A 23,190-nucleotide genomic window follows, 5' to 3' on the forward strand; every position below is an offset into this window, starting at 1 on the left:
TCTTTGTGATAGCTCTGAAAATGATGAATCAAGTGCTATTTTGGGGAGTTTTCCATGCTTAATAATAATAAATTGAAAACAAGAAGAAAAAATTCCTGTTTTGAGATCTTGCTCTCTTCTGTCACATTCTACCTGAAGTTATTAACCACCATCTCCCTTCCCTTCATTTCTATATCTTTTCTTCCTCTCTCTCTCTCTGTGTCTCTTCTTTGCCTGTTTTTCTCCTGGTTTCACATAAATTGTGGTCTTGCATGCTGAGTTTCCAGGACATTCACTGGGGACTTGTTTTCCTGGAGTATTGTGAAGCAGCATTTATTTGCCTATGGATTTGGTTCTTATAAGGGTCAGTGACCTCTTTCTCCTTCATTTTCCTCATTCAACTTCTTATATATATTGTAAGCTTGGAGAGGCTCCCAAGTTCATTAATTTCTTTCGCATGATGCTGTGTACAATTAGAGCCAGATAAGAGCCGGATTCTTATTGACATAATCAGCTTCTAAGATTAGTACTTTTTTCTATAAAGAGAGAGAGAGTCAGAAGGAAGGGAGAAAGGAAGGAAGGAAAGAAGGAAGAAAGGATAAAGGAAGGAAAGAAAGGAGGAAGGAAAGAAAGAAAAGCAAAAAGGCAGGCAGTATCACCCACATGAGGACTGTGGATATGAGTTGGTGGAGGGTGAGGAAAACCTGTTACTAGAAGACAATGTGCCAACCTGATATCACATGAGTTACTATATCTGGGACATCCATGAGATCCTGAGGGATTGTGCAGTCTAATCCCCGTTGTGGAATGGCATAATGCAGGAAAATAACATTTTTTTGAGTTACATGATTGTTCCCAAGTTTATGCCCAAGTGATGTTTGAAATCCACAAGATTTAAAATGAATAGTTATTATTTGGTATTAAAATGAAGGAATGCCTTATGAATCCAATACCTTTTATTTCTTTCATCACTTGGATCCCAAATTCTCTGTCAGTTGGGATCCAGTCCCCTTGCCTGGCATGGGCCTCAGCGTGAGACCTTTCTCCCTATTGCGGATGTTTGATTCTCCTTTCTCTTGTGTAAGTGATGAGGAGCAAGGAGTCTCTTCAATCAACAAGGAGTCTAGACGTAGGTGGCTCATTTGCCATTGGAAAAGAAACCATTCCAGATCCTCTCTGGAGAACTGTGAGGTAATTAATTCCAGAGCCTCATACCATATATTAAAAAAATACATGTAGATGTATTTGAATCACAGATTAATGGAATCTGTGATTTATTTCTCAAATAGAATTCATCTAGTTTCAATCTGAATGGGTTAGCTCAGACTTTGCCAAGAAGCTTTCTCAAAACTCTTCTCTTTCTAAAAGCACTCATGCCCGAGTTTCAAGCTCTGTCTGGAGGGGTTGGAAGACAGCCACTGATAGATTTCACACTCCACTCTATTTTCTTATGAAACACTACTGAACACCTACCAAAGTTATAAATTCACATACCTCATAGCTAGGACACTAAACTCTGCCAAGGCACCTGACTGCAAATACCTACCTCTGGGTTCTCATGTGCTTCCCTGTTCTCTGAAGCTGTTTTGCCCACTGAACTTCATTTTCTCGTGGCCCTTGAAGTGCTTAAAAAAGATTACTTGGGTAATAATTATGTCTTTATGTGAGAGGACTCTTATTTTCTTTATGATAGCAACAAACATAATATTATATTGCAAACAACATCCAGAAAAAGTGTCAGTAGTGGTTTTGATTAAATGATAGGTCTTATTTGTTATTAAAACCAATTACTGATATGTCTGAAAAGAACCTTTGACATTTGGATATCAGACCAATTAGGGACAGTTTAGTAGTTTAGTGTTGACTTACATGAAAAGCAGATGCTTTAAACCCAGGCAACACGGATTTTCATGTGGTTCTTATTTTAGTCAATGCATGTTATTTTCCGGATTTTGTTCCTAAAAATATTAAACAAGCACCTGTTATGCCACCAGAACAAACAAACAAATAAACAATCAATGTAAGATAATACAGGCACAGGCATAAAGGTGCAGAAACGTTTTAAAGAGAAACCTGGTTACAGAAGATGCTTCCCTAACATATAGGACTAAAAGTTTCTTGCTGTCTTTAAACTCTTTTTCCTCTGTATTAGTTTATTCTTGTACTGGTATAAAGAAATACCTAAGAGTGGGTAATTTATAAAGACAAGAGGTTTAATTGACTCGTGATTCTGCAGGCTGAATAGGAAGCATAGTGGCATCTGCTTCTGGGGAGGCCTTGGAGCTTTTACTCATGGTGGAAGGCAAATTGGGAACAGGTGTCTTACGTGGCAGGAGCAGGACCAAGAGAGGGAGGGGGAGGTGCTACACACTTTTAAACAACTAGATCTTGTGAGAGCTCACTTACTGTACAGTAGCAAGAGTGAATGGTGCTAAACCATTCATGAGAACTCTGCCCCCATGATCCAATCACCTCCCACCAGGCCCCACCTCCAGCATTGGGGATTATATTTCAATATGAGATTTGGGTGACGACACATCCAAATCATATCATCCCCACTCCCACTTAATGCCCTTAAGAATCAGGGCCCCAAACGTGTATTTTACCCAAGTGATGTTGTATACAGTGCTACTGGACTTAACAGAAACCCGCTGCCCTCCCCCTACTTTTGAATCTTTATCCCCAAGAACAATTGTTTCCAACCCCTTTAGCTGTTTTTTTGGTTATTTGTCTCCACTTTTCACATAACATTTGTATGTTGCTATTTCTTGATTTTTTTTTAACTTTCATTTTGATTGTCTGTCTACTACAGAAGATGATGACTTAACTCCCCACAATATACACACTGCACATGGATATGTGTATGAACACACATACACTTCCTTTCCTCCAATCTTTCCAGTAGGATTGTGTCATAATTCTGACTTAATTAGTATTCAGTGCTTGTATTATCATGATTCTGCACTTGAAGTTACAGTTAGTCTAGATAGTGTACTAAAATACCATTTCTATTCTTAAACATTTTGTTTTTCCTGAAATTAATCATTTCTTGCTTTGTCATATGCTTAGATTTCTATATAACTTATCAGTTCATCCTCAAACTTTGACAGAACTGTACATATGCTTTCAGTATATCCAAACACCTCAAACAGCTCATCCATTCAGTTTCTTTTCTTCTTGGAGATTCTTCTGGAGACTTCCATTTCCCTCCTCTAATCTGGATGGGATGATCTTTGGACCTTTGATGGCTGTTAACTCTGCTTCTCTTCATCATCACTTTGAGAAATCCCCTTTCTTTCTCCTGTGCCGAATTCCTTGATACTTGGATTCCGGGTCTTGTTCGTTCTTGTTTCCTTCCTTGGTTGGAAAGCTTCCTTCCATCCCTGGGGAGCTTCCTAAAAAAGGTGTGCATGAAGGTAAATGATTTTTTGAGCTTTCTTCATATTTGAAATAGACTTTATTCTACCCACACACTTGATATATAGTTTGGCTTGCTTTCTTTTCATTTCAAATAAAACTCATTTTTTTCTTATCATTTTGAAGGTGTTGCCCCATTTTCTTCTGACTTCACATTATTGCTGTGAAAATCCTGAAACCATTGTGAGCCTTAATCCTTTGCTGTAATCTTTTACTCATGAGTGTTTTAAAATTTTGTGTTAATGTTCCTTCATACAGGGTTTTGTTCCCTCCCCTTCCTTCCCTTTTCATTTTGCTGGCATTTTGTAAGTATTTTCAATCCAAAAATTCTTGTCCTTCAGTTCTCAGAAATATTCTTAAATTTTTCTTTGGTAATGGCCTCTCTTTATTTTCTCTTTTGGGGATTTCAAAATTGGAAAGTTAAGCCTCTTGAATGAATTCTCTAATTTTATGATCATTTTCATTTGTTTTACTTTCTGAAATATTTTCTCAACTTGCTCTTATACCTAATCTGTTGAGATATTTCTATCTATCTTTTCCTTTTTCATTTTTAGGAGCTCTTTCTTGCCCTCTGAATGTTTCTACTTTTAGCCTCCTATTCTTGTTGCATGGACACACTTCTTTTCTCTGAGGATATTAATATTCTTGAAGTTATCTATATATGTCTTATTTCTATGTCCTTTGAGTGTATCTCTTCTGTTTGTTTTGGTTTCTGACTTTCACAGTAGAGGCTCCTCTCAAATGTCTGCTGTGAAATTAAGAGTGAGGTGCTGACATGGCGTTTGTGAGCCCTGGAAGCGAGGACAAAGTCATTGGCCAGTGGGCTTTACTTTAGCTTGAGCAGGTAGAACTGGTCATTTAGCTGGGAGACATCCATAGATGAGTATCAGTATGTCATCACCCTTGGGCCAGATTCTCCAGAGAAGACTCTTCCACTTTTCTGTATGGGGTTTAGTGGGGGCAGGGGTTGGTGGGTGGAGGTAAGTTAGGCTACTGCAGTCTGGATGCTAAACAGGGAGAGGGGACAAGGGACTATCTATTCAGTGTGCAGACTTTTGTTCTATAGAAACTCACTATGTCTTTAACTGTGTTTGATGTCCCTGAGTTCATCCTCTACAGAAAATGACTCTCCGATCTTCTGTGCAGAGGGACTAGAGTTGAGGGAAGGGACTTGAGAGATTTTCAACCAAATCCATTTTCAACCCCACCTTCTGGAGTCTCTGGTACCTCCACTCCAGGGCCTTCATCATGTTAAGTGGAACACCAGCTTTGTTTCTGTTGGCCTCTGCCCCAGTCCCACTCCTTGTGGGCTCTCATTGAGCTTTTTCTATTCTGGTAAGTCAATTGCAACTTGGTAATCATCTGCTTTTCAGCTTTCAAAACATTGATGACATTTCTCTCCTCTTTTCCCCACTTTTTTTATACTAGACAATTTAGTTGGGTATTTGGAGGAATTAGAGTGTCTTAGCTCAGGTTGCTAAATCAAAATACCATAAACTGAGTGGCTTAAACAAGAGACATTTATTCATCACAATTCTGGAGGCTGCGAAGTCTGAGATTAGGATGTTAGCCTGGTTGGGTTCTTGGTGAAGGCTGTCTTCCTAACTTGCAGGCGGTGGCCTTCTCACTGTGTTCTCACATGGTGAATGGAGACAGAGAGAGAGAGCGAGACGGAGAGAGAGAGAGAGATCGATCAGCCTGATCTTTCCTCTTCTATTAAGGACACTAATCCCATGTGGGAATCTTACTCTCATGACTTCATCTAAACCTCATTATCTCCTATCACATCAGAGGGGTAGGGCTTCAACATGTCAATTTTATGGGTATACAGACATTCAGTTCATAACATGGAGGTAAATGAATGTGTTCTATTTTCCGTGCTCAACAAGAGGCCAGGCCATGCAACAGTCTTTTTTTTTTTTTTTCTTTTCTTTTTTGCTGCTGCTATTAGTGAGTCTCAGGGTAACAGGACAGAAGTACTTGAAAGGGTGCTGTATCAGGTGACTCATCTCCATTTTTAGGTTTTTAAAATGGGAAAGACAGAGTAAGAGAAGGAAAAGGAAGGGAGAGAAAGGGAAAGTTGAGCAGGATCAATAAATAGGAGCGAGAAGTGGATGAGGAGAGGAAAAACGAGGCTATTATTGAATAGTAAAATGGAAGCCATTGTTGTCTTCATCTTCAGTCTATCCCCCACACTCCTTCCATTTTTTTTTTTGAACTGACAAGAGAACTATAGTGCTCCAATGAACTGGTCATCAATCCCCTAGCACCTGACCAAGGCTCCAATACTCTTACAAAAAATATAAGTTTGTAAGATCCCCAGTCATGCTTTGACTTGTGAAGTCAGGATTTATAATTTTGAATTGGAAAAGTTTTCTGATGTACCCTGTAGTTCATCTCCTGTAGGCTTTTCAAAAAGCAATTTATTGTATTTTACATGATGTTCTATTCCCATATTAGAACTTACATAATTCACAGTACTCATGGGAGGCAGCTATGTGGTATATTCATAGAAACACAAAATGTTGAAATCCAAAGGCATCTTGAGATCATCCTGTCAAGCACCCTTCTTTTTACAAATGAAGGAACTGATAGCCTCAAAGTTATACATCTTGCCCAGGGTCATGCAGAGGGAACATGGGTATGCTCCACTGCAGGGATGAGAAGAGGATAGCATACCATAAGTGAACTCGAATGAGTGCTTCTGTTACTCTGTTTATATTCCAGGATTTTTTTTTTTTTAACAAGCTAAGCTTCTTTTCATTTGTAGATATTTACATGTTATATATGGTCAAGCTATAATGCATTTGCAAGGAGAATGAGTTTTATCTGGAAGTCACTGCATGAATGGAAATTGTAGAAATTATATCACAGAAATTTATGAAGTAACAAATTGTTATCCTTTTGTCATTTGCAGTTCTGATCGGTTTTCATTTTCGCTCTTGGATGATGTTGGGATTGTTGAAAGCTTAATGTTCTTTTCTAAGAACCCCCTTAGATAAACAATACCATTTAATGCAGAATGTTATAAAACACCTGCTCTATTTCCTATAACACTGAGAATGTAGATGTTTTTGGTTTCAGTAAAAGATTGTTTGAAAGTGCATCTTTAAATTATGCAATATTGACCTGGCTTGCACATTTTCAGAATTTCCAATAATAGGAATAAATTTTTAAAAACCTATTCTCACAAGTTCTTATGTGTTTTAACATTAAAATAAAGCCTTGTAGATAGCTGTTTGATTAGTTGTGATTACATTTTACTGAGTCCAGCTGAAATCCTTCATTCTTAGGATTGATGTGTTCTTGTTTCCTCTTCCAGTGGTCATTTTAACGGTTAACTTATTTTTTTTTTCTGTATTCCTTCTACAGTAACATGAGTTGTCTGCTTCTTATTGTGGAAAAGTGAGATTAAATCTTTTTGTACAGAAAACAGAGTGTTTATTACATCATATTTAATGATAACACTGTCAAAGGAAATATGCATCTCTGTGGACTGGTAGTATCCATTAGAAATAGATTTTGCTGCTTTTTGGCTGGCTGAATCAAGCATAATCTCACTTCTGAAATGCTTTCTGACTTGTTGATTCTGATGCGTATCAGTGTATCATACAACTATTCTTTTGCTTTTCTGACTGCGTAATTCCAAGGTCGCTGGCAAGAGCCAGTGAATCTTACTTACAGTTGCCAAGTTCCATTTTCTTGGTCTTTTGTCTCTAGGCTGCCCTATATTATAGCATTTCTCACATCAAATTGTAATATCTGTTTACATATTGTGTTGTTTACTGTTATCTCCTGAAGATGAGGGACTGTGTTTTCTTATTCATTCATAGAACTCCAGATTCTAACAGAGAGCTCAGCATGTAGCAAGAGCTCAGCTAATGCTCCATGAGGAATGACAGGCAGACCCGGGTTTATGGAGAAAATAGCTTGCAATAGGCTCTTTTGAGAGGATGTCAGTCAATGAAATTTCTGTCTACCTTGAACCAGACCAAAAAACATTTATCTAAACTATGCAGCCTTGATGATGTAAAACTTTGAAATACACATTTTGAATATACCACCTTACCTGTTGATATTGTATTTAATTATGTACATTGAGGCGACCTAATGACCAAGGAGACAATTATTGAGAGATAACAGCAAAGTGCAGTAATTATTCTCTATTAGGATTAGGTTCACAAGGTTTGCATTTGACTCCTCAATAGCCGTGTGATCTTGGGGACAGTTTTTTCCATGTAAAAAGAAATTTAAAATGTTTACGCTACTAACCTGATAGCATTAGGATATTATGAGGCTGAAATTAGATATTAAAACATTAGTGAAATAGTGTTTTTCTGTTCAAATATATTATTATTTTCTATTTGTTCTAAAAGTAGATCTTTCATTAAGGAAAAGGTAATAGAATTGTGTGTGTGTGTGTGTGTGTGTGTGTGTGTGTGTGTGTGTGTGGTTGGAGGAGGTTCTTGCCTCTCAAGCTACTAATTGTCTTCTATTTTGAATAAAATCTAGTCCAAAATGTATTTTGACAAGAGTTCTTCAAAGAATTATGCTGGGCATGGTGGCTCCTACCTGTAATCCCAGCACTTTGTGAGGCAGAGGCAGTAGTATTGCTTGAGGCCAGGAGTTTGAGACCAGCTGGCCAACATAGCAAGACCCCTATATCCACAAAAAACAAAAACATTAGCCGGGCATGGTGGCACGCACCTGTAGTCCTAGCTACCTGGAAGGCCAGGGTAGGATTGTCCCTGGAGCCCAAGAAAATGTTAGATGGCTTGCTATCTAAAACATCTATTCACGATCCTTTCTTTTTAGTAGTATCCAAAAAGTTAAAAACATAACTGCATTTTTAACCTTTTTATGTACTAAGCACATGGATCAAATCCTCCTGTAGGGAACGATCTTGCATTACCTAGGGAAACACTACATGTTACTTGCATTTCCTTGAAAGACTGAGTTTTTAAATGCTTTGGGTGCTGATGTTTGTTCTCTGAAGTTCATTTCATAGTTTGGTTACTGCCATACATTGGTCATTGTACAACCCTTGCTCAGAAGGGTTATTTGGCTAAAATAATAATGACCTTTCTACTATCAGTTTCTTCTTTCTTAAATTGAGAATCTCAGTCCTTGTATCTGTTGAAAATACTGTTTTGAGCAAAGACCCCTCACTGTTTGAAAGCTAATACATAGCAAAACACAGGTAATGCTGATAAGTAGAATCAGATATTACTTGGTGCTGAGTAGAACAGTGCACATGGATTACAAGCTCTAATAGCTGCTGTTGATGTACTGTTGAGAATGTCCTATCTGCAGAAGGTATTTGGAAATACCTTTATGACTTAGAAATGACTTTATGATATGTACACATATAACACAGATACCAAGATACTTTGCCTTTTTCTGAATGATGGTGGTTTTAAAACATGGATATGCTTATCTATTTATTAGATAATTTCACTATATCAGGAAACAGTGGCTTCTCATTTATTCATGTATTTGTCACACATCCAGTGAGTGTTCACAGATATCAGGCTTCACTAGACTTAGAGATACACTGGGGTGTTTAATTGGTACAATTCTGTAATGAAATTATTAATTCTGTAATGGGCTTAATTCAAAGTCTAATGGTGTTTTTTTTTTTTTTTTTTTTTAAAGTCCAGAACAGGTAAGAAATTTAAACAGTTCTCACTTTGATTTCAATATTGTCTTTGTCAAAATGGTTTTTCCAGGCAATGGGCTGGAAAATATGTCCGAGAGTCTGTTCATAGTGGTCATTTGAGCATTTAGAGGGAGTTAGTTTTCTCTTCTGAAATTTTCCTGTCATATTTTTCGCTCCAGAATCTGGGAACCTAATTTGAAATGGCAAAAACAAATAAACAGACAGAACAAAATAAAGATCACAAATCACTCGCCAAAAATAATCCAAAAAAATACAAATGCACATAACACATTAATGAAATTCATTTAAACCTAGTCAAGTGCTCCTTCTCCAATTGTTCCTCACCTCGCAATTGCTTTTTTGACCCTACAGAGAATTCCTTTTCTGCCCAGTTCCATAGATACCTCTGGACTGGGTGTTCTCTCTCAGCTCTCCTCTGTCTACTCTTGTTCTCTTTCATTCTCCTCTGACACCATTTCTCTTCTCCCCTTTCCCCTTCCTGGTTCTCTTCTTTTAAATTTCTTTCTTTGTTTCTCTGAATCTTTCCAAGTTCCTATACCCATGTCTCCTTAGACATTTCTAATTCAAAGGAAGAGGTAAGAAGAGGCAACATATCAGACATTCCTTTCTATTGTGGTGAGTGTAAGTTTTTCTTCTAACTATGCAGCTTTCTGCAGCTGACTCTATATCCCCCTTGAGGAATCTCTAGTATGAGATGTGATTCTGTGTATACTTGGGGAACAAAATTTGAGGTTTCTAGAAATAATGCAGGTGAATATCACTTGAGAAAGACAGTCACTGTTTCTGTGTGGGGGCTGTTGATTTTGATTTTAAACAATTTACAACTAACAGGTGTTTTCTGAGGAAAACATAATGTGTTGAGTGTCTATTGAGTCTCTTCACAAAGCCCATTTGGGTGGCATCCTCTCAATCCTCAGATGAGGGACAGAGGTACAAAGAAGCCACCTCACTTACCCAGTCTCACATAGCTAAGAAGAGAAGGGTCAGGATTTGGACCTAGGAAGTTTGACCCCAGAGATGAGACTCCTCTGTTCCTCTGAGCAGACCTCCAGATCTGTGGTGAGTTGTGTCTGAGTGAGAACCCAGCGTGAACCTTCCTAGACCCAATCCACCTCCAGATCACAGCATCTCTCTCAGAGTACATCTGCAGACAGCAGGAAAGGGGCTCTCTGTGCCAAGGTCCTTTCTTTACTTTTTAATTATGATTTTGTTTTTTTAAAAAGTATCTATTTTTATTGTAGATTTGGGGGGTACATGTGCAGGTTTGTTACAAGAGTATATTGTGTGATGCTGAGGATTGGGTTTCTGTTGATCCTATCACCCAGATGATGAACACAGTACCCAATAGGAAGTTTTCAGCCCTTGCCCCACTCCGTCCATCCTTTTGGAGTTCCCAGTGTCTATTGTTCCCATCTTTATATCTGTGTGTACCAAGATTTAGCTCACACTTACAAGTAAGAACATGAAGTATTTTGTTTTCTGTTTTTGCATTAATTTGCTTAGGATTATGGCCTCTAGCTGCATCCATGTTGCTGCAAAGGACAAGATTCCATTCTTTTTTATGGCTGGATAGCATTACACAGTGTATATCTACCACATTTTCTTTATCCGGTCCACTGCTGATGGGCACCTAGGTTGATTCCACATCTCTGCTACTGTAATAGTGCTATGAGGAATATACAGGTGCATGTGTCTTTTTTGGAGAACAATTTCTTTTCCTTTGGGTAGATACCAAGTCATGGGGTTGCTGGGTTGAATGGTAGTTCTGTTGTTGGTTCTTTGAGAAATCTTCATACTGCTTTCCACAGTGGCTGAACTAATTTACATTCCCACCAACAGTGTGTAAGTGCTCCTTTTTCTCTGTAGCCCCATCAATATGTTATTTTTTGACTTTTAATAATAGTCATTCTGACTGGTGTAGATGATGTCTCATTGTGGTTTTGACTTGCATTTCTCTGTGACCAGTGATGTTGAGCACTTTTCTTCATGTGTTTGTTAGCCACCTGTATGTCTTCTTTTGCGAAGTGTCTGCTTCTGTTGCAGTCCCATTGCATAGTGAATTGTCTTTATTTCCCCATGCATGGTAGTGCATGCCTCTTCTGTATCATTCCTTCATTGCATTGCTTTTCAGAGTCCCTTTAAGATTCCACATGGCATTTGATAGAGGAACAAGTATAAAATGTTTGAAAGTGTGAAAGAGAAAATGAACATAAATATAAGTGCAGTTTTGCTCTTTTAATCCATGTTGTTAGAGATAACACTTTTTCTTTACAGTGATGTGCGAGATAAATCTTCTCTTTTGCAAAGTACACTTTAAGCTGATAAACTTACAGTTTCATGTTGTGCATTTTCCTGCTAAGTCCCAGTTTTGCACCACATGAGGAGGTGAAAATATTGTTACAGGAGGCGTGATTGCACTTATTTAAACCATAGAACAAATTTTACTCAACTACCACTAAAGGACCAATTCCTTTAGGTCAAATTGTTAGTTTACTTATGTCTTCGGAAAGATGGAAATATAAATGATGCTAAGGATATTTAGGGTAGAGAGCTTATATGTTTCTGTTGCCTTAAAAAAAAACACCTGGTTATTTTGTTTTGCTCATTGCTGTTATCTGAAGGCATGTTCATAACAAATAAATAATGGTGGATGGGCTGTATCACATTTTTATTAGATCAAAAAATGTTTAATTCTAGGCAAAATTCTTATGGGCAAACTGTAAGTCTAATCATTTTTAACCAATATTCTAGTCATTCTCTTTAACAATTGATAAAATGGTAATTTTGTTGGCTTATTTGTACTCCAAAACCAAAGTCTGCCATGTGGCTCTAAAAAATTTTATAACCAGAGACTTGAGTTGACTTATATAGAATTTAATTTGATAGAAATTGTGAACCAACTTGAGATACTGATAATACTGTACTCATGTTGTTTTTTTAAAAAGCACACTTAGTATTCTATACACAGCTTTGTAGGTAATTTCATCCCAATAAGTTAATCCTCAATTTCCATCACAGTTGGAACTTGGTGCCGTGATATTGTTTCTTGTTTTATTTTTCTCCTGCTCTATTATTAATAGAGATTTTTGTCTTATAAATGAGCAACAACTAAAAACATAGTTCTTTATCCTTTTAGATTGTTTTAACAAAACTTCTTTATTGAAATACCAGAAAGGTCCTATTTCTCCTATTTGTGCTGGCTATAATTCTAGTTTTCTACCGTTTGTATAGATTGCCTTTCTTTGTGCAACAAGACGTCTCTGAAGGAGTGTTAACATTAAACAATAACATTCTATTAATTACTTGCCTTATAAGGCAAACAATAGTATACTATTGTTTCAGAAAAATGGTATCTTCATTTTTGTATACATTTCAATGATACATTATTAACACTAATGTACATATGGTGAATTGACCTTCAGGATCCCATCAGTGCAGGACCTGTTATTTCTTTCTGGGAGTGCTATAGACAGGCAGCCTTCAGCTCTGAGTGAGGGACTGCCCTGGCTAGAGGCCTTGCCCAAGGTCACCTTCCCCTCTTCCAGAGTGGCCCAGATCTGATGACTCATTGTATTGGTCAGGGTTCTCCAGAGAAACAGAACCAAAAAGATTTGTTGTCAGATACTGGCTCACACAATTATGCAGCCTGAAAAGTTTCACAATCTGCTGTCTGCAAATTGGAGACCCAAGAAAGCCAGTGGTGTAGTTTGAATGCGGGAGAGCCAGAGGCACTGAGGGCAGGAGAAGATCAATGTCCCACCTCAAGCAGTCAGGCTGAGTTCATTCAACCTTGGTCTACATTTTTGTTCCATTTAGGCCCTCAATGATCCCAGCCTGCATTGGAGAAGGTAATCTGCTTTATTCAGTCCACTAATTCAAGTGCTAATCTTTTCTCTTTTTTTTTTTTTGCTTGTTTGTTTTTGAGATGGAGTCTCGCTCAGTTGCCCAGGCTGGAGTGCAGGGGTGTGATCTCAGCTCACTACAAGCTCCGCCTCCCAGGTTCGTCATTCTCCTGCCTCAGTCTCCTGATTAGCTGGGACTACAGGCACCCGCCACCACTCCTGGCTAATTTTTTTTTTTTTTGTATTTTTAGTAGAGACAGGGTTTTACCGTGTTAGCCAGGATGGTCTCGACCTCCTGACCTCGTGATCCACCCGCCTCGGCCTCCCAAAGTGCTGGGATTACAGGCATGAGCCGCCACTCCAGCCAATTTTTTCTGAAAGCAACTTCACAGACATACCTAGAAATAATGTTTAACCAGCTATGTGGGCAGCCTGTGGCCCAGTCAAACTGATGCATAAAATGAATGATCACACTGATTGATGTGGAGGTATAATGGCTTGGCCTTTGTGGCCTGTTTTAAAGCAACTCTGAAGGCCATTCTAGCCTCAGAGCTTGTGGTGTCAGCAGCCTGTCACTGGGCCATAGCCAGCCGGATTTCTCTGCCTGGATTTCTCTGCTTCCCCGGAGCCCTCCATCAGGTAGATGCCAAGAGCAAATTTTGTGCATTTCAAACTCCTTCTGAGGTCTACTTCTAGGAGAGTCCAACAGTATTATCTCAACACATTAGATTCCAACCTCTTAAAAAGGTAGCACAAATGTTTGAATGAAACAGAACATGTGCTTGTTTCCATAACAGCTTTTGCTTAACCCAATTGGCACCATTAATATTTTAATAGTTTTAACCATTTTATTAAAGAGTAAAATTCTAATTTCAACTCAGGTATTCAAGCCAAATCTTTACTACTTATGGAATCCATTTGAAACGAGAATTAATTCTTGGAGGTAGGAACTGGGGGATGGGCGAAGAATATAAATAACTTTTTCCATTCTCTCACCTTAAAATTGCCCCGATCACATTGTAATCAACAATGAAATCAACAGTGAAACCTAGTCATTTCATCTATTGGCACAGGCAAGTGAGCAAGGATCACTTTTCAGAATTTAGGATATTTGATAATACTACACATAAAATGGTGAAGGGTTCAAAAATATGATCTGTTAAAAAACCCGTGTTTTAGGGCTGAATATCAAGTCTCTCTCACTGTTGGTGATGATTCTTGTCTGGTTATGATTATTACTATTATTAACACTGATAATAATGTGCCACATTGGCATAGGAATTTACCCTTTATAAATGAATTCTCACAGTATGCCTGAGAGATGAGATGAGGAAACTGAGAAATGAGAGACTTTTCAAGATTACATGGGGCCACCCTCAGGTCTTCTGACAAATCTATTTTCTTTCTCATTCCACCATCTCTCTGCACTAGCAAATCAATACATACAAGCCTTTTATCTCTCATATCTGAGACACCTGACCACTCACCCACAAGTCTCAGCCTTCTACAGAGGTAAAAATTCTGAAATGGCATTGTTTACAAATTTGCCCTTGTATCAATATGAGGAAATTCTAATGCCGCTCTACAGATGAATACACTAAGGCCTAGGTAGTATCTAATTCATGGCACCCTAATAGAAACTATTTTGGGAGGCAGATCCCATTTCAGTGACAACTTCCTCTGAATAGTCATGGCCCATATGTATATATTTTTTTACTTCTTTTAATGACATCTACTTTTAAACATATATTTACATATAGCTATTTGTTCCCCTACTTGATGCAGAAGTCTTTGAAAGCAGGACTGTCTCATTTCTATTTCTCTATCCTAGAAATAACTACCACAAGTCTTGCATTTATTCATTCAACAAATATTTGTTGAAGTCTATATACCAAACACAGTGATACGTGTTGGGGTATACTGATAAATTTGAAAGACGAGGTTCAATACTCGTAGATTTCTAATTGAAGAAGAAAAGGAAAAAGAAGTAACAAAAAAAAAAGTAAAAGTAAAATTATTATGATTGCTGCAGTACAAAAGAAGTGAGAGACAAGAACCTCAGAAAAGTCTTCCTGAGAACATGCATCAACAGAAACAGCTGGGAAGTTTGGAGGTAGACTGGCTATATGCTGGAGAGCTTTAAGTCACTTCTATAATCTGCATGAATTCCAAGTATCTTAATTAAGCTCTTATTACTCCACAGAAGGACTGTATTTATGTAGCTGTCAATTAGATTTACAAGGGACAACTGGCAGGGTTTTAAAAAACAAGTCTTTAAATTTGTTTTATCTTATGCATCAATCATTTGCAGTCACTAAACCATTAAGCCACAGGTATAGTCAATTGTGGATGGGCAAGATGATGGAAGAAATCTAGATGTAGAGGCAGACAAATCTGGTTTTGAACCTGGATTTCAGTATCTTGCAAGCTGTTGGTACCCCTGTTTCTCATTTTCCTTATCAGAAAGATGGTCATGATACAAACCTTCAAGTTCTGCCATTAGGAATAGAGATGGTGTCATTGAGTGAATGAGACTGGAAAGGAGTGATCATGTGTATTGTAAAGTATACATGAAGTGTTAAATTCAATAAATGATCTTTAAATTATTGTTAAGTAACCAGAAGGAAAAAAACACATAGGCTTCAAGGAAACTAGCCAGGAAATTTTAGAAAACAGCCAATTATAAATTCCTTAATATAACATTTTCCCTGTAAGTACTAAGCTTTAAAAATTACAGAACAGGAACACCCCTGCAGAATAGGAAAGTTAATGTCCCTTGAATTGTACACAATTAGTAATCTTTCAGAGTGAGACATGGAAGAGTAGATGTGGTGGATCAATTATTTGATGAAGGGCAACTTCTCTTCCACCCACCCACCCCAGGAATTTAAATCAAGACAGTCTCTTTAAAAAGTCAAGCAATGGATGTGGAGTGTTGTATGGAAAATGTATCTTTGATGAGGTCTGAATCTTTGAATTTCATTGGATTTTTAAAACCAAATTCTAAAGTAGGTAATGACCCCTTCCTCTTATGAAGTCATAGGACTATTTTAGGGGATGACCTATTTGTCATTTATGACTGAACTGTGGTATATCTTATGCTGTTATCTGTGTTACCTAATTTACATCCTTGTCTGATGTTTCTTATGTGTACGTATTGTCATTCAATTATATCATAACTGCTGAGGACTGGCAGTCTTTGTCTGTAACTCCTGAAACATAGTAGACCATGAGTGCTTACGAACAGATTAGCTGTCTGACTTTTTGACTGATATGAAGAAAGAAAGTGTGAATGGGTATCAGGGTTCAGGAAATAATCCCAGTCTTCTAACTATAATCATTTGATAAATAATCAATCTACACTTTAATAAAATATCTACAGGCACCAAACAGCACAATGCCATGTGGAACAGGTTCTCTACAAGCATTTGTTCAGCTTAAATAGATTAATACTCCAGTGCCTCTTTCCAGGAAAATACAAACTGACCAGGTTGAAAGATAGGAGGTGTGGTATGGGAATAGTAAAAAGTGAAATGGATTTAAGCTATGTTAAAATTCAACTCAGCGAACTCAGCTCTTTACAAACAAAAGTGTTTAATAGGTCCATCGTGAATAAATAAATCAATGAATTCAGACTAAACTATGTTTGGATTGCTTGTTTGCTTCTTCTGAAACAGTAATAATAAAAATTTTCAGAACTTAATTTTTTATGGCTACAGAGTCAGTAACAGTCTCAGAATGATACTCAGCATATAACATGCCTTTAATGGGATGCTTAAGTAATCATGGCAACTTAATTAAAAGGGCAGTCATCTTTTGAAACAGATATTGTTCCCTGGAGAGTGTTACTTCGTGTTACATTTGTGCAGTTACCTAATGTTTCCACTCACAGAGGTTTGTTTGTTTGCATTTTAAAGAACTTATACATAGTCTTCAACTTACCTCTAGACTTCATTCCAAAAGTTTTCTCAAAATATGTAATCACTCCTTTCCTCCTTCTCCAAACCTGGTGATTTTTTTCAGAGTTCTATAATTCACCTTTTCTATTGCTGATTTAAATATTCTCTCTCAGTGACCTCTTTGCCCCACAACACTTCAGTTACCTAACCTATCAGCCCCTGACAAAAGTATTACATTTCTCTTCTCTCTCTTTAGCTCCAGATTCACTTTTTCAGTTTGACATTCCATGCATACTTTGAAGACAACCTGCCTCCAATCAAAATCATTACTTTCTCCTCCTTATCCTCCTGGATTTCCCGCTTGTTTAATGATACCGTCACATAACTGGTCACAAAGACCAAATCCTTGGAGTCATACTTTGTGGTTTCCCATTGCTTCGCTGCTTACATCAGATCAGTAAAAAGCTCCATTGACTTGAACTCAGAGATTCTGCCTTAGCTCCAGCTGCTCCTCCCCAGCACCAGTAGCACTGGCTCAGTCATCATTTCCCACTCCTTATTCCAATACCTCCTGGCTGGGTTCATTGCCTCCTGTTCATCCCACTTCAGGCTGCACTCTGTATCAGCGATCCTCATCTGTTTTTCTTCCATGGAGTGCAATGCTCATACCTGAGACATATTCTTATGGGCCACTCAAAGATCAAAGAAATAGAAACACTTAGTGAGAAAGTTAAGCATTTAATTATTCCTAGTCTTCCACAGGCCCTTGCAATCTGACCCTTATCTCCATCTCATTTTTGTTGCCCACCCCTCTCGCCCTCATTCATTGACTCCATTGGCCCTTTCCTGCCCTTTCCCATGCTCTTATCCTTTTGATCTCGACTATATTACACCACTTTAGGGTGGCTTTCCCTGAGCAGTCCTCAATCTAAATTAAATTCGTTTGCTCTTCCCCACAGGGCTCATTATAATTTATAATTATGTATTATTTCTTCTTCTGCTTCTGCTTCCTCCTTCTTCTCCTCCTCCTCCTTCTCCTTCCTCCTCTTTCTTCTTCCTCTTTCTCCTCCTCCTCCTTTTTTTCTTCCTCTTCCTCCTCCATCTCTTCCTCCTCCTTCCACTTGCTCCTCCTCCTTCCATTTCCTCCTCCTCCACTCCCTCCTCCTCCTCTTTCTCCTCCTCCTCCTCTTTCTCCTCCTCCTCCTTCCTCTTCCTCTTTCTCCTCCTCCTCCTGCTCCTCTTCTTTTTCCTCTCCCTTCTTTTTCTCTTCTTCTTCTTTCTTTTTATTTTGCATTAAGCCTGATTTACCCATAATATTTCTGAATTCTGTGAACTTAGAGAATTTCTTTTATTCACCATTGTGTCCACAGCACCCACACAGTATCTGGCAGATACTGGGCACTCAAGAAATATTTACTGAAGGAATGAATCAATTATCACAACTAGTAGTGGTGTATCAGTAGACTAGCTAACTGCAGGCAGTGACACAGCCCAATCTGTGTATTATGGACAATTCCCACCCCTGGAATATGTATTGTAAGGTTACTAAGAGTCCTGCTATTGCAGGCATAATTTTGAATGTTCTCTAACTTATAAGAAAAATAGTTTTATGTGCTAGCACTAGTTAGTCATACATCTGCTGTATGTATTAGGTTTGATCACAGCGCCCTGGAAATCTATCATTTGGCTACCAGACTTTTCTTCTTTGAAAGTCTACCTAAAGCATAAAGCTCAGCACGTACTTCTCCTGCTGATGAACCTAATGGGTTCCCCTTGTTTTCAGAATAAAGTCCAAGTTATTTGATGTCTTAGTCTCTTTGGGCTGCCATAATAAATTATTATAGGAGACTGGTGCGGTTTTGGTGGCATGTGCCTGTAATCCTAGTTACTCCGGAGGATGAGGTGGGCAAATCACTGGAGCCTAGGGCTTTGAGGCTACAGTGAGCTATGATCTGGTCACTGCACTCCAGCCTGGGTGACAGAGTGACACCCCCATATCTAAAAAAATAAAAATAAAAATTATCATATACTGGATGACTTAATCAATAGTAATTTATTTTTATAGTTCTGGAGGCTGAAGGTCTGAGATCAAGGTGCCAGCATGATCAAGAGCTGATGAGGGCCCTCTTCCTGGTTCAGTGTCTTTTTGCTGTGTCCTCACATGGCAGATGGTGCAAGAAATATCTCTGGAGTCTTTCTTATAAGGACACTAATCTCATTCATAAGGACTCTACTTTCATGATCTAGTCACCTCCCAACAGTCCCATCTCCTAATACTTTCACACTGGGGATTAAGTTTTAACATATTAACATTCAGACTACAGAATTTGGCACGTCTAACAAAGCCATTCTCAAGCTGGACCTGGTCATTGTTTCCAACTTCAGACCCAGCCAGTCTCTACTATAGGCCATGATTGTGCTAGGTTTTTACATACTTTGGCCTCCACCAGACATGTTCCACTTTGTCCCCACATGGATGTATATTTTCTCTTTAAAATTCAGCTCTCTCAAGCACTTTAGTTACTCCTTCTTCTGTGTTCTGATTATATTGAATATCCTATGAATTATATACTTTATTATCTATTCCATGGTAACTTATTCAAATGCCTATTTCCCAGACTAGATGGTAACTCCTGGATTAGACTGTGCATTTCCAATGTTGAGCCCAGTGCATAGAGTATAATGGCATCCAATAACAGTTGGATGACTGAGTGCATTGTCAATTGTTTGGAAGTAAAAATGCCTTTGCCTACTGAAGCAATGCTATAAATGGTGATTTAATTCTTAGCTGACTTAAAAAAATACTGTTTATACCATAATACAATTGAAACCTATTGCTAATATTGCTTTCTCATCTAGTTTCAGAATGTTCTCTCTCTGTTTCACTGCAGTTGGGGGAACCTCTTTCTTCTCCTCCTACCCCAGCCCAGAGGCAGAGATCTTTTCTATACTTTTCTCTTTTGTCCCTCATTGCCTAAGAAAGAGAGGCCAAAATAAGGGTTCTTTCTTTTTATTTACAGTGAAAATGAGATGGTATTTCTGCCATTTTCATAGTGGAGATGTATGTCAATCAAGAGTTGGCATCTTTGGGGTTTGCCTGTGTCTTATATAGTCTTGAAGAACACTTGTCTCATAAGACATTGTTACGCTGATGCGTGAAGATCTTGCTGCAGTTCTATTAGCTATACAATGAAATTAACTTTAAGAGAAGTCTACTAGTAAATAAAAGTAGCAAAAGGACCTTGCTACTTAATAAGGGTCTCAACTATAAGACATACTCATACTTTTATTAATTCCGTCACTTGTCCTTTGGCTTATGTTGCATAAATCAAAACAGCCCTTCCTCTTTCCACTTTTTGACTCTCATCACACGTCTTATACATCTTGGTTTTCTTAGATATATCCACAAAAATAATGTTTAAATTTTGGGAAAGAAACCCATGTCTGATTAATAATTATTGTCATTTATTTGGTGAATATATTATAATGCAAACAAACACAATTGCTCTTAATAGGTGAGAGTGACACATATTTTGAGAAATAATATTCATACAGAATTATGTGCTTTTATAAAGCAGCTAATTGAGTTTGCTAATTAAATAAATGCTCTTCCTGAATCACCCCCTCCCCCCGCCTTTTTTTTTTTTTTTTTAAATAGGTGGTGTTTGCATTGCTCAGTCACAGAAAATCCCACGTGAACCAAGACCTGGAGAATTTGAAAAAATTATCAAACGCCTGCTAGAAACACCTAATGCTCGAGCAGTGATTATGTTTGCCAATGAGGATGACATCAGGTGCTGATTACTTTTCTTCTGTATGTAGGGTCAGATCTGTGTCCCATATCCTCTTTCTAACATATTTCATGTTCAACATAAAAGCTTGTAATTCCCTTCCAATAACAGACTGCCTTCTGCTGCCTCGTAGTTTGTAAATCTGAAATACCTACAGAGTAAAACTTGGGGACTGAATGAGATAAGACAAACAAGGGTGATAGACAGAATGATGTGAATGAGGTTAAGGATAAGGCTAATTAACATGTGTTGGAGTTAGTCTCTGCTATATTGCCTTTAGGAGATGATAAGATGTGGGCAGTTAGAATGATCATGTTAATTGTTAAACAGTGACCTACTGAGTATATACAACTTCCCAAAGCTGTTCTTGTAATATTCATAATTGTGGTATTTTTAATACATGTGGTATGCATTATTTATTTTTATTCCTATAGGAGGATATTGGAAGCAGCAAAAAAACTAAACCAAAGTGGGCATTTTCTCTGGATTGGCTCAGATAGTTGGGGATCCAAAATAGCACCTGTCTATCAGCAAGAGGAGATTGCAGAAGGGGCTGTGACAATTTTGCCCAAACGAACATCAATTGATGGTAAGAATGTACCATAAAGAATTTGTTTCATTGCAGTTGGATCTAAACTCAAAGGCAAAATTGGAGTATCATAATATGAGGAAATGCACTTATTACTGATGACTTGATATAAATTTTAGCTTCGGTGGCAGAATTGTCAAGACCAGTATTTAAACCAGCATGCACATGCATATATATATACACACACACACATATGTATTATATATATACACACACATATTTATTATACTTGTATAGTGTGTGTATGTATTTAGGAAAGAGTCCCCATTAGATTTTTTTTTTAAGAAAAAGGCCATAGTCATTTACTTCCATTATGTTAGTAATTGCACTTTGAGTTTGAGTTTGCTTATTTCCATGGGCATTTATGGTAGTCATAGCATTGTTGGAGGGAAGATGCTTGATTTATAGAAAATGAATATATGATGCTGGGCCTATCCTATGGGTAAATAAATGCAACAGGAAAGACTTGGAGCATCCTGAGAGGCAGTCTATCTTCTAAACATATTTTCCAATCAGTTTGACAGTAACTGAAATTCTCACTTTTAACATTATCCTTTGGAGTAAGACATTATTTCCAGGGGGTCTCCCTTCAATAAGTGGTTACCTGAGCAAACTGACACTTGAGTTCTCTTACCCAGGACTCCATAAGGTGACATTAACATGATTGCTTTATTGAATTAGCTGAAAACAGAACATATAGGAGAGAGAAACTTTGAAGTATGTGGAAACACAGGAAAGTCTGGAACATTGATCCCTGCTAGGAAAGAGGAAAGAATGAGGGAAGTTTAAGTTGGGTTCTGAGTATTCAGGATTCAGCATGAAGTCACTGGTTCCTGCCTCTGGGAGAAGTAGAGTAGGGGAGAGTATAAGAAGGACACTGATACCAGGCTTTCCTGTTGTACCTATTCATAGATCCAGGTGCTTGAGTAGTGGTGATGGTGTGGGGGGATTGTCCATTAACCCTCCTTGGCTTTTGCCATAAGAGAAGCCTTGTTTATGGGCTACTGGCTTTCTCTCATTTGTTATATGTGTGTGTGTGTGTGTGTGTGTGTGTGTGTGTGTGTGTCTTTTCATGCAGTGATCACAATATAATGTCCATTCGAAAGTTCTGACAATATTTAATTTTGAAAGAATATTAAAATCTTACCTTTCTCCTTTGAAATAGGATTTGATCGATACTTTAGAAGCCGAACTCTTGCCAACAATCGAAGAAATGTGTGGTTTGCAGAATTTTGGGAGGAGAATTTTGGCTGCAAGTTAGGATCACATGGGAAAAGGAACAGTCATATAAAGAAATGCACAGGTAACCACTCAAATGTTTTCTGTGGTGCATTTGTTTCAGCATTACCTGATAAATGATGTTTATGGATAACAATGAGTGTATTTTCTATTTTTTTGTGTGTCTTCTTGTTATAGTGTCTCAGCAGGGCTGAGCATACACTGATCATTCAACAAACTTAAATTTATTGGTTCTTTCAATCGATCAGCAAGATTTTATTGAACATATACCATGCATATAGTACTGGGGTATCTGGAAAACATTTATTGTCTACTTTGGAAAATGTACTTTATTAGGTTTGCTGGAATATAGACAAATAAACAAGACATGGTATTGCTCTCCAAGAGTTCAAAATGTAATATGCATCATAATAAGTTGCTATAAGACAGTATTTTTCAACTATTTTAATCCCTGTCCCCTATAATACTATTATTTTCTTAAATCCTGCATAGTAGCTATCCCGAAACATGCATGATTTTTTGATGCCTTACTTTCCATAGCTTGTGCTTAAAAATAATAATGATATTGAATAAGCATTTTTGAACATATGATTAAAACTATATTTTCAGATGATTGTGCACATAAGAAAAACTGCATTTTTTTTTTTTTTTTGAGACGGAGTTTTGCTCTTTCGCCCAGGCTGGAGTGGAGTGCAGTGGCACAGTCTTGGCTCACTGCAACCTTCGCCTTCTGGTTTCAAGCGATTCTCCTGCC

The 23,190-nt window shown here is 37.8% G+C and overlaps 1 protein-coding gene across 10 annotated transcripts in view; it reads left to right on the forward strand.

Moving 5' to 3' along the window:
• LOC105474850 (glutamate metabotropic receptor 8) overlaps positions 1-23,190 on the forward strand; it is an 808,970-nt gene that overhangs the window by 323,569 nt on the left and 462,211 nt on the right. For all 10 annotated transcript variants that reach the window (XM_071094550.1, XM_071094551.1, XM_011729672.2 and 7 more), the window contains 3 exons: positions 20,476-20,611; positions 21,043-21,197; positions 22,363-22,500. In XM_071094550.1, the coding sequence (XP_070950651.1) occupies positions 20,476-20,611; positions 21,043-21,197; positions 22,363-22,500 (429 nt within the window). The remainder of the gene's footprint in view (positions 1-20,475; positions 20,612-21,042; positions 21,198-22,362; positions 22,501-23,190) is intronic.

Source organism: Macaca nemestrina, chromosome 4 (genome assembly GCF_043159975.1).
Source record: "Macaca nemestrina isolate mMacNem1 chromosome 4, mMacNem.hap1, whole genome shotgun sequence".
Lineage (NCBI taxonomy): Eukaryota > Metazoa > Chordata > Mammalia > Primates > Cercopithecidae > Macaca > Macaca nemestrina.